This window comes from Nicotiana tomentosiformis, chromosome 4, assembly GCF_000390325.3.
Source record: "Nicotiana tomentosiformis chromosome 4, ASM39032v3, whole genome shotgun sequence".
Taxonomy (NCBI): domain Eukaryota; kingdom Viridiplantae; phylum Streptophyta; class Magnoliopsida; order Solanales; family Solanaceae; genus Nicotiana; species Nicotiana tomentosiformis.
In genome coordinates this window covers 117,522,236-117,534,606 of record NC_090815.1, presented here as the reverse complement: position 1 = coordinate 117,534,606, position 12,371 = coordinate 117,522,236, and the positions used below count along the sequence as shown (strand labels likewise).

General features: G+C 37.3%; 3 protein-coding genes across 3 annotated transcripts; 1 reads left to right on the top strand and 2 right to left on the bottom strand.

The window, feature by feature from the left end:
- Positions 1–225: 225 nt before the first annotated feature.
- LOC104094061 (mannose-P-dolichol utilization defect 1 protein homolog 2-like) lies at positions 226–4,906 on the top strand. The gene is made up of 8 exons (XM_009599920.4): positions 226–525; positions 1,184–1,337; positions 2,230–2,302; positions 2,441–2,507; positions 2,685–2,744; positions 3,375–3,435; positions 3,515–3,556; positions 4,423–4,906. The coding sequence occupies exons 1-8, from the start codon at positions 370–372 to the stop codon at positions 4,524–4,526; spliced, it is 717 nt and encodes a 238-aa protein (XP_009598215.1). The 5' UTR covers positions 226–369; the 3' UTR covers positions 4,527–4,906.
- On the bottom strand, positions 4,830–10,794 carry LOC104094063 (cyclin-J18). Its single transcript, XM_009599921.4, has 2 exons — positions 10,669–10,794; positions 4,830–7,120 (listed from the first exon to the last, which is right to left on the bottom strand). The coding sequence occupies exon 2, from the start codon at positions 5,721–5,723 to the stop codon at positions 5,019–5,021; it is 705 nt and encodes a 234-aa protein (XP_009598216.1). The 5' UTR covers positions 5,724–7,120; positions 10,669–10,794; the 3' UTR covers positions 4,830–5,018.
- LOC104094064 (F-box protein At1g47056-like) lies at positions 9,597–11,691 on the bottom strand. Its single transcript, XM_009599922.4, has one exon. It carries the CDS (start codon positions 11,506–11,508, stop codon positions 9,904–9,906), a length of 1,605 nt encoding a protein of 534 aa, XP_009598217.1. The 5' UTR covers positions 11,509–11,691; the 3' UTR covers positions 9,597–9,903.
- Between the last annotated feature and the right edge of the window lie 680 nt (positions 11,692–12,371).

Genomic DNA, 12,371 nt, shown 5'->3' with positions numbered 1-12,371 from the left:
TGGACCGATCACGGTCCTAACCGGCCCACATGCCACCCTTAACCTCAGCTAAATGTCAATCCACGTGGGATGATGGTGGCCATGGTGGAGGGCCCTAATGGAGGAGGGGTATTTTTGTACCACTTTTGTAACGTTAGGGGTAAGGGTGGACCAAAATTATAACAGAGGGTATAAATGATCATTTTCGCATAGTATAGGGGTATTTTTGACCCTTTTCCCTTTTTTTAAGCCAAAAAGTCGACATTTTGAGAAAAAATTCACAAGAAGACAACCTACGTTAATCAGAAATTTCAGAAATCAGCTCACCGTTTTTAAGGATTCATCCTTTGACTATATACAAACCTAAAGAATTGTGTTGAAATCATCAAGATGGTAGAGCTCAAATTTCTTGGTATGGATTTTGGTTGTGTAATGGGATCCCTTAGCAAAGGTGAATTCCCAGAAAAAAATTGTTTGTTTCCCTTAATATCCAAGCTCCTGGGCTACGCCATTGTTGCTGCCTCCACCACTGTTAAACTTCCTCAGGTATTTTCCTTAAAAATCCAGTCTTTTTTTTTCACATTTTATCGTGTCCTACTTTAGAGACTTACAATTTTATGATATTTAATTTCCACCCACGTTAAGTTGTCTATATCTTGAATCTCATCTAGCTTAACAGCTGATACATAGTCATCACTGTCCCATTTTTATGCAAGGTATTCATGTGGGCACGGAGTTTATGATGTTAATTTGACTTGGATATATTGAAGGAAAATATTAAGGTGATAATTGAAAAGTAATCAGATAAAGAAAAATCAAGAAATCTGAATATTTGAATGAATTTGAATTATTAAAAGTTGTAAAAGCGGTATGTGTCAAATGTAAGACATACAAAATGGAAAGGGTGCCATATAAATTAGGATAGGGGAAGTAATATTTATATATGTTTAGGTTAAAGACTATGTAGGTGGGTCGTCCGGTGCTGCTTCTGTGATCTTCTTGTACATTTCAGGTGAAAGACAACGAAATTTTTGGGATCCTGTTTTTCCCAAATTTAGGAACTACAAAGATTCAACATAGGGTTATGGGTTGGTAAGCTAAGTTGTTTAGGCTGTCATTACTTTCTTAATTTGCACGTCTACTGGCTATAGCGATTCACAGATTGGACTAAGTGTATCACATATCCCATCTCTTCCTCTTGCAGATATTAAAAATTTTACAGCACAAAAGTGTTAGAGGGCTTAGTGTTGTGAGCTTCGAGCTAGAAGTAACTGGTTATACCATTGCTTTAGCATATTGCCTTCACAAAGGACTTCCATTTTCAGCTTTTGGAGAGTATGTTTTTCTTTTGATTCAAGGTATGTTCAACATATGCATCTTGCTTTCGGAATTCATTTAATATTCTATTCTGATATGTTGAGAAAGCGTTGGGATGCAGCTTCTCAAATTTGCATTGGAATTCTACTGGTTTGAGTGCAGAATTGTTTGGTTGTGGTTGTTTTAGCTAACCATGCATCTGTTTCTATTCTTCCTTTTCATTGACCAACCAATTCAACTGGTTTGGGTGCAGAAGTGTTGTGGTTGTTTTAGCTAACCATGCATCTTTTTCACTGGTTCTTCTTCATTGAACAACCAATTCAATTCCTTTAAGCAGTTCTGGACAAGCCAAATGGCTGATGATCCGAGACAGCAGCTGGACATTTGTTTTCCGAGATTGGAATAAAAGATGCTTGTAGTTGCATGGTTTTTGTTAAGCAACAGCAACTCTAGGCCTCAGTCCCAAACAAGTTGGGGTCGCCTATTGCGTCATTTAAGCTCAACCCATGTCATCATCATACCATGGTTTTTCTTAAGTGTTTGAACAAATATCTAGATTGTACCTATTTACCTTTTTTGAGTTCATGGCAAATGCTATGATATGGTAGTTTGGTTATTCACTCCTTTGTCGATAGAGTAAATCACCTTCATTTCATTGCACTTCAATATCTCAATTTCTTAGTTTCGTATGTTTTCTTAAATTGTGTAACGTGTCTCATCTATAATTTCAAATTGTTAGTGAAATATACTTTAATTTTGTAAAGCACCCCTCATTTGCGGGTTTGATTCTTTTTGTTGAGTCAAGTATGTGGAAATATTTTGCTGATGGGCTCAAACCATGTTGAATTGGTGATGTTGAAGGAGATACTTTTATTTATTTATTTTAGGTCTGCAAGGCTGCAAGATCATCTTGTGCTTTTTTACTTGTTGCAGCTATCATATTGGTTGCGATCATCTATTATTTTTCTCTGCCTTTGGGAACAAAGACATGGATTAGAGCATTACTGTATCCTACCTCCTCCACCTTTGAATTCGTAAAAAGTGTTCCGTATCAATTAGCCATTTAGACTACTCTTTTTTGTTAATTTTAGGTGCTCCTTCGGATGGAATTAGAATCTGTTGTTCCTCCTATTTAAATAAACAGATATTGTGCTGTCGCTCCAACTCTTTTGGCAGGTCAAATTGATCCAATCCTTTTTGAGGCCTTATATGTAAGTGGTGACTTATAATTCCTTTCTGTAAAATATTTTTGCTCATCTACCCTTAATTAGTAATTTTTTGTTTTGGTAGACTACAATGCTCCAAAGATATGGATTCCTCTTTCATAAGTGGATTCCATAGAAAGAGTATACCACGGCTCATTCTTGTCTTGGAATAATTTTTTGCAGGCCTCTCAGCATGCAATTTTTCTTTTTGCAAGGATTCCACAGATCTGGAAGAATTTTAAGGTACTTATTCGTGTGATGATGGTTCTCATTTTAATATTGCTGTGATGTTGAGAGCGGAGATAACAGATGGTAATTTTGCAGATTGACTTGACATATGGAGTGTTGCCTGATTTCTAATAATGTGATGCTGTTTTACCTATAAACTTTTTGCTTGTGGTAGCATTAAACTTTTAGCTTATGGTTTGACGACTTGTCATTGTGTATGTAACATGTCAACTCTTTTGGTATCTTAATTATCTGAAACTTGATCCGTACTGAAACATGCTGTGTTTAATGGGTATCTGCTGTAACATGCAGTTTCCTTGCTATGCACTATATTGCTTGAATGTTTTCTACTCTGTCAATGGAAATCATGCCAAATGTGATGGAATTGTAATGAGAGGGAGGGAGCTTTTATGTGAATGCTTTTAAAGTAGATGATGAATGAGTGAGATAAAATCAGAGACCGTCCATGCAAGTACACATGAAGTTTCGTACCTGATTGAATTCTTACATTTATTTATTTATTTATTTATCCAATAATGTTTACAAGAATCACTGCATGTGCAGTTACATTTTTGCTACATTCATTCTTTTCTGACAGCTACTTAATGTAATTATTCTTTTTTATCATTAATGTTGTTTGAGCAGAACAGAAGTACTGGGGAGCTAAGCTTCTTAACCTTTTTTATGAACTTTGTTGGTTCCATGGGTATGTTGACCATTGAACTTCTGCTTGCACTTACGAAATATTGAAGTTCTCACCCGCTCTTTTCCTCTCTATGTTGCAGTTAGAGTGTTTACCAGCCTCCAAGAGAAAGTTCCAATGAGTGGTATGCTCTGATTTTCTTTGATCTAAACCTCCATATAATTCTGCAAAGTGCTCTCTGGATATGGAACCATTGTGGCGTAGTGTATTTCCAAACAATAAGCTGATGCATTCTTATTTTGCAATATAATCTAAGTTTTTAGATGTGCATAACAATGATTTATACACTTGATGGTTCTGCTGTATTATCATCATTGCTAATTACTATGTTCACTAGTCTCTTTCTGCTACAGTAGAATGTGAGGTCGGCTCAGTTTGTCCTAATCAAGTGTTCTTAAGATGTTTTAGGGGGAAAAAAAAAGAAAATTTAATTGAAAACACTAGATGCTTGTGCTGAGTGTCCTTTAGATCAATATTGCTCATGCTTTATTCCTTTCTGTAGTTATGGTTTTTGGAGGTGCAGGTGGAGAAGAACTAAATCTTTTTGTGACCTACACGGTTGTTTAATAGCATTAATTTGAAAGTATACATGCAACTTTGGGAATTAAAAGTGGAGTGAACAAATTACTTGAATGTGGTGTAAAGAATAACCTTTAATAGTTCAGGTAGTTGAAAATACTAAGAAAATTCAAAATACTAAAAAAGGAATTTTCTTAGTTGATACGAGCTGATGTGAAAGATTTTGGACATACATAGTTGAGGAGACGTGTCCATTTGCTAGCTGAATCCTTGCGCAGTTCAAATATACTTGAACTGATCTCTTCACTTCTAAGATTTCTGAAATGCTATTCTTTTGTAAGAAGGAATTTCTCTTCACATCCTATCATTGTATGATCTTTGTAATTTGATCAATCAATCGGGGACATATGATAAAATTGTAATTTGATCAATCCTGCATTTTTAACTCCCCGAGTTTGATTTTGTTTGCAGTTGTCATGGGATCTGTGATTGGTATACTGATGAATGGTACCATCTTGAGTCAAATTCTCTTGTATCCAGCACCAGCACCTAAGAAAGGGAAGAAGACAGATTAGAAGTTTCAGCTTGGTATGCTGGCAATGGCTTTGCTACTTCTTTCTCCTGCACCATGAAGCTCAATGCAGTGATACTCGAGCATGAATACTGTCGTTCATTTGCCCATGTCATCCACTAAAGTATCTGACATAGATTTGCCTAGTTCAAAATTTAGGGTGTTTCATAAATTTACTTCAACACTAGTCCTCTTGAATTTTTAGTTGTCATCGATACACGAGTCATGAATAGAGTAGTTCATTTATACATGTGATTCCCCTGAGAAGCTGTCGTAGATTTACTTAGTTCAAAATATAGGATCTATGTCCAAGTTAAGCTTCAAGATTAGTCTTCTTGAATGTTTGAATTGTTACATGAAAATACAACAACACTTTGGTATGAACATTTCTTCTTCTTTTTTTTCCGATTACATATAGCGCATACAGATTGCCTTCGGTAAAGATCAGCTCTGTAACAACATTTCATTGACCTCTTCACAGTTACAGATTCAACTTTCAAGCTTCAAACACATGAGTTAGAATGTTTCTAACAGTGTCCAGAATATCATCCTCGTTGCACGAAGTTACAAACTTAACCCATAGAAGAATGGGGAATTCAGTCTTCTGTACTGGAACTGTGATCAAATATGCAGCAACCATTATAGACGCGGCGAGATGACGGGGAGAAGTATTAAAAGATGAAATCTCCCCCTTTTCATAGAGTAAGTCCATAATATCCATACAAGCTTCAAGTTTTAATTGCTCTCCAACTCTAGCAACTTCCTTCAATTTGGTAATTAGATCTTCTAAGAATCTGAAGGCAATGCTTCTTAACATACCAATCTCAAATTTCAATACCTGCATTAACACTAACTCAGCTTCTAGAAAATCCTTTGTTGTAAAATGCTGCTCTGTAATGGTGTTGTCGGATAAAGACTTGAAACATTTGACGTGAAGTGGAGGAGAATCGTGTATTTTGGTTGAGATCCATAGTGCTGCGAGAGCAAATAGCTGCAAATTGCTTTCTCTCAGAGGCAGCTGTAAGAGCCAGGTTTTAGCAGCATCGTTAATTCCTTTTCTGGAAATTAGAGATGGGTAGAATCGATCGGCGAAAAGTGAAAGTGCCGAGTATTTGACGATGGGTGAAACTTGAAGCTCCTGTGCTGATTGAATCAGGAACTCTACCACTCGACCTCGCAAACAAGTACAAACCTCCTTCATTCGAAACCTATTTGACGAAACGCCTAAAAGAACCAAATGCTGAAGAAGAAACTCATTTACCTAATTTAACCATCAATCGGTTTGAAATCATAAAGGAAATATGAGTATGATTATCAATTTCTGTAACACAATTATTGCTCTAAACTTGAAACGACATCCAAAATTCCGCCAAATACTGCATCAGAAGATGAACGGATAACTAAACTAATCAGCGGATCGGAAATCCAAATTCAAATATGCAGCTCATAGTTCCTTTCCGGTCGCAGGTGGTCATTAGACTAGTCACATCGTCATATAAATATATACCAATATTTACCGGCATCTTTACACAAATAGTGGGCTGGGTTCACTATTTACTTTACTTAGCCGGTATATATGATGATACACATATTATACATGGATTATACATCTACCGACTATTTTTAGTTTAAGTAGTTGAGTGGGCGACTATTTAAGTTCATTCTTATCATCCCTCTTCAAGCGTAACACAATTTAGAGATTGAAATGTAGGTTGATTTCGTGGGTGATAATTCAATTTTTACGTTATCCCCTCAATGCTTTCAAAGATCAAGCTCAATGTTATGAGATGAAAAGATGCTGAATTCCTGAGAGAGTGTTCTTTATTGGCTAGGCTAGTCATTTTTATCAGTATCTTGCTTCTTTATGGTCTAGAATAGTCACTAATTACTTTTAGCTCGTAGAATCTCAAATCCCAGGAATTGGATTCATCTTGATTACCCGCCGAAAAATAACATTTTAAGCAAGCTTAACAGAGTGGCTTTTTGAAAACAGCTCTTGTATATTACGGAAAAATTGGCTTGTTTTAGTATTCGTGCTAATTTGCGTACGCCTCAACTATTCAACTAAGTACCTTCTACTTACTATCAACATAAGATAGATAAAAAGAAACCGCTTAGCATTTTGTCTCGATCAATACGTGAACCTTGGTCTCCCATGATTTTCATCCACTTTATTGACCAAAGGATCGCATGGGTGCATGGGCTAGAGCGAACATTCTTAAGGATCAGCAAACCAAACTGTAGCGCACTTGGTTCAGACTCCAACTAAACCCATAAGCTTCTGACGTTATATTTAAGATCAACACACTATGGATGCAGCTTAAAGCAAAATATTGTCAACAGATTCAATAATAATTTACTTGAAAATTGATTGACAATATACAATGGATAAGGAAGAGTTTGATGAACAAAGCAAAGGTACGAAATATCAACAAACAAGAACAATCGATGCAGACATTCTAGAAGCAGAAACTGCTTGGGGGGTGGGGGGGGGGGTGTTGAACAGGTTCTTGTATCCAGTTTTTTTCCATAATCAACCATAGGTGATGACAGTTCTGGCAAATTTCAAGGAAGCATGACCCTTGTTCCAAAACCAACCTGTGCAGCTTGCCGAAGCACAGCTTCGTCAATTTCAAACCTTAAATCTAACATCTTATACATTAATTAAACCGGAATCAAGCAAGCAAAAGCTTACAAACCAATCACCAAAACATCACTTACATATGGAGTGATGCTATCGAGTCCTTGGGTAAAGCAAAAGTAACAAAATATTCTTTAAGGTACAACTATTAACAGAAAGCTTATCCTATACATAGTCTAGATTTCAAAAACAAACTGTCGTCGAGAATGCATAACAGAAATCAAGAAATACCCAAGAAAACTACTACCAACCACTGAAGTTATTTTGACCACCGGTGCAAGACAGTAATAGTCTTAAAACAACAATACTATTGACATCAAGCAAGATAGAGAGGTAGCAAAAATCCTTCCGAAACACATTCCAATACGAACAAATTCAGTGGTTTAACCACCAAATCAACTAACTAAACCCAGTGTATTATAAGAGTGAGTTCTCAAGTCATAAAAAATCAACCATGAGAACACACATGCATAGTAATAACCAATGTCCATTGACTTGGATTTAGTGGTGGAGAAAACCTAATGACCCCATTGTTAAAAAAAAAAGGAGATAAATATTAGTTAATTTTTCAATAACTGAAGAAAGGATAATTCTCCACAACCCTGAAGGTGCATACAATTATCAATCATGCAGGCTGCAGCATAGCCGAAGTTCTAACAGTAATGGTCATAAATTAACTATAAGTGATACTCAGACCAATAGTTTCAGTAATTGAATGACCAAGAAGGCTTTGCTTGTTAGACCAACAATGATAACAGAATCTGAATATGCATTCTCAAACAGCCAGAATATTACTGCTATATATGGTAAAGACCCAAAACACTGTAGCAGTGGAATATAACCATCCAATACCTGCTATCAACCAAGCATGAAGAAAACAGCAAAATACGGTTCACAACCAAGCATGAAGAAAACAGCAAAATACGGTTCACAATAGCATACTTATGAGGCGGTCATTTAGTTAGATCAGCAACTTTAAATTGATTGTCGCAGCTACTTCCGAAGAGTAACATTCTCCCATCACAATATGAACTAATCAGTGATGCTGCAGCTTAAGAACCAAATCCAAAGGGTTTTCAGTTGCCTTAATAAAATTTTTTTTATAGAAAACTCTAGTGAAAGCGACACAAGCCATAACTAAGCTGAAGAAATAGCTCATCATGAAAACAGACTAAAGGACAGAAGCTGGTCAAGAAGCCAATAAATCAGGCATGCAGAAGAACAAAAAAAATGTTGTTTTCCCTCTAAATTAGCTTCAATCACCCTTTTCTGATAAAGTTAGTTGATATATTCATTTGATTTAGCTAAATGATTGTAGACAATGCCCACAAGGAGAGTATGGCTAAATTATGGCCTTCAAGGACAACAGTAGAGGAACCGGTATGAATAATAACTACACAAACCATCCATGATCTCCATTCTTATTAAGGACTCCAATTACATGAAGTCACCAAAATTTTCTTAACCAGAACAGAACTAATTAAGCCAACATGGTATCACGGGAACTCACTATTTCTTAGCCCCAAACCCAGAGTTTAACTTAGTGCCGTGTCGTTGTGTCAATGCAAAGTAAAGAGCTTCTAAGGAGTCCAGAAGTACATCTCAACACCCAAAAAGAACCAGAAAATCTACTGAAACGATTTCTTTACCCAACATCTAGAGTTGAAACCTTGGCTTAAACAATATCTTGATCTAATAGCAGAGTTAATATATACTCTAGTTCTCAAAATGAACAAATCCATGCTCTAGTTCTCAACATGTTTCCCAAGTGTCATCACAAGTCACATAAGGCACATTGAGAGGATGATAAAGAAAGATCATTCCAAGAAACAGGCTATATTGCATTTTAAAATTTATTGTAGCATACCAAGGCCTTGAAACACTCTTCCCTTTTCAGTTAGGAAGCAGCTTTGACTATTCAAGCCTGACTTTTCACCATTGTCCTTCATTTACCAGGTGAATCACACTATTGCAAACTTCCCCTCATTCACCAAAAATAAAAGAATAATTTCTGCTAAGGGCACGCCACAAACCCACATGATTCGAGTGGTGAATAAATGAAGCACAATATAATATAAAAAGTGCAACGTTAATTAGGTAAAAGCTGTGGAACAAACAAGCTGTAAGACTAGTGAATTTTCATAAGAGGTGTTTAATGAAGTTGATCCTGAGTTCAGCCTTTAAATCTTCCCATGATGCTATCACGTCATCAATAACATAGGAGTGAATCAAAATCTTGACTTCCTATTAGCTTAATGCGTTTAACATAGTGTATAAGAGAAAGCAATAGTATGTCTCTTCTACTGCATTTGTTTTTTCAGTTTCCCGTTCAAGTGCATTTGATATGTCAGGAAAATGTGTTCACATTATTGAATCTTTGGTATGGACCATATTTATACTGAAAACTCTGCAAAGCACAAACCACAAAACACATTCAAAAATCACCAACTTTTGGATTATAACCTTTTCCTTCCTTTCTTTTTCAGAAGATAGCATGTTGTGTCCTCTCCCAGTAGAAGTACTAAGAACTCCACGTAAAAGGAGCATATAAGCCCAAAAAGAGTATCACTAGCACATGAGGGAAAAGAGGAAACTCAAGGACAAGGTCCAACCATAAAGGCTGAACCGGTTGTTGCATTAACCAGCACGCGAACTCAAGAATATATAAATGTAATAAGAGCCAAATAACTCCAATAGCAGAATATTTGAGCATAACATTGATATCAGTCAGCTCCTTTTTCTAAGTATTTCTGGAACTGGAACTCCCACCAAAGCTCGACCACCTTCTGAATGTGCAAGCCACCAGATGTCTTCCCGTTGTAAGTCCTAGCCTTGCCTTAAAGGAATTGGACCTCCCGGTACTGCTTGACGCAATATTCGCACCACCTACTTGGGCGGCCACCTGCCTATTTTCACTCCCAACTTCAGGGACACCACCATCACTGGCGCTTGCATCGGGATTTTCAGGTTCAGTTGCATCCAAGTTCACGGCCACAGAACCCCTAGTGGTCCTCAACCAGTCTGCACTTTCAGAAGTCACCAATCTACACTTCTTAACCTTTACTTTCACCAAATTCGGACATCCACCAGCAAGTGCTTCCATACCCTGATCGGATACTGGGCAACTCTTTATACAGAGTTTTCTCAAAGCATTACATTTTGCAGCTATGCACGACAGTTCAGGATCCCCAACAGTTTCACTTCCACACAAAGCCAATCTCTCTAAATTCAAGCAATTCGTAGCCAGCTTCTCCAAACTAGCACATGTCGGGTTCACACCGATTAAAACCAATTCTTGTAAGTTGGGGCAATGTTTTGCCACAGCAATTAACCCTTCATCACTTATCCTGTTAGTCTTCCATCCATCAATATGAAGCTTTCTTAAAAGCTTACAGTGTTCAGCAACAGTCTTTAAACCAATATTAGTGCATTCAGGCGTTTTCACAAGGTGCAGAATTTCAAGATTTAAACATTTAGAAATAGCAGCAAGACCAGTGTCACTTACCTGAAGCCTCTCAAGATGAACTTCAACAAGTCCACAGCTAACTTGTTCAGCAATCACTTCCAGAAGCTTATCCCAATCTCCAGAACACCGGAATAGCTTAAGCGTCCGCAAATTCTTCGATCCAATAATTAACGGTCCAAAACACTGTCCATTATACAGTTCCTTAAGGCATATAACTCTTAGAGAACCTCCTGCAACACCAGGACCAATCGGCTCAGCCGACGCGCCATCTGTGATGCCACGTAGGCGCTTTACTGACAACTCTTCCAGCGCCGAGCAGTTATTCAACACGGCGTTCATGCCTTTAGCTCCAAAAGCACACGATCCACAAGATAGCTTCTTCAAACCCTTGCAATTCTTCGCGAAAGCTTCCATTCCAGCATCAGTAAGCTCACGGCACGATCGGAGCTTCAAACGAGTTAGGTTCCGGCACCGTAACGAGATAAGCACCAACGCCTCGTCACCTATACTCGTAGATCTACGGTCACATTTCAAAGCGAGTTTCGTGACCGAATCGAATCGGGAAAAAATCAAAGGAGCCACCGTTACAAGGTCCGATTGCGCGTTGAGAGAGAGACGGTGACGGCTCTGACCTTCGACGCGGAGCCAACGGCGGCAGACGAGAGAACAACTTTTCCGGTCACCTGAGCTAAGAGACTGGAAAATGCAAGCTAAACACTCATCAGGAATATAGTTAGTATAATCAAAATCTCCGACTTCGAATACATCAATAACAGCATCGTCGGAATCGTCGCTATCTTTCATGGAAGAAATCGGCGACGAGGATCTGAATTTGATACGGTTATGAGCTCCGGCGACGGTGGAAGCTGATTGACCCATCCACCACTAGCCAAAAAGAAGGAAAAAAGCTAATTATATCCACTTGTGGTGAATTGCTATTTTTTCCACTGTCCTTTTGTCTTCGTCTTTTTCGGGTGAAGAAGCTGCATTGCGGGTGAGAAAGCGGACCTGAAATTAGAATTAGTTCGGATTTTATTCTATTTTTTTGGCAAGTTTGTTAGGGCCAGGTAAGTGTTAAGGTTAAATTACGTTTTAGGAAATGGTTGTTATATCTGATTTCAGGGGGGTGTAAAACTTGAACAATAGTCAAAAGTGCGTGCCGTGTGGACAACCTAAAAGCTGCAAGTAGGCGTGCCTGTTGGGGTCTTTGAGAGGGAAAATTACCGTTTGATACATAAACCATTCCTTATTCAGGTAAATTTAGGAAAAAATATCACATCTCAAAGGATGTGTTTGGTAGGGAGTAAAATGTTTTCCAAAAAAAAAGTTTTCACGGAAAATGAGTAGTGTTATCACTTATTTTCTCTTATTTAGTTGGTGAGCGAAAATATTTTTTTTGAAAAATATTTTCTAGTATTTGTTTAGAGATTAGAAAATATTTTTTAGAAAAATAATTTTTTATGCTACTCACCTCACCCCCTCCCCAAGTCCCTATGTTTCATGTGCTCTCCTCTCCCCGAAATATCCAACATTTTTATGACTATATTTTTCTTTAAGAATTTAATTATTCTTTTAAAAATTTACACAAACCCAAAAGAACTAATGTGTTGCTTTACTATTTTACGCAAAAATAACGTTGAACTTGTGCTCCATAACTAAAGTAAAATATTCTTTTTTGGTTGAAAAAGAAAGTACTATTTCTACAACATGAAAATAAAGTATTCAGTTTGTTGAAAATGAAA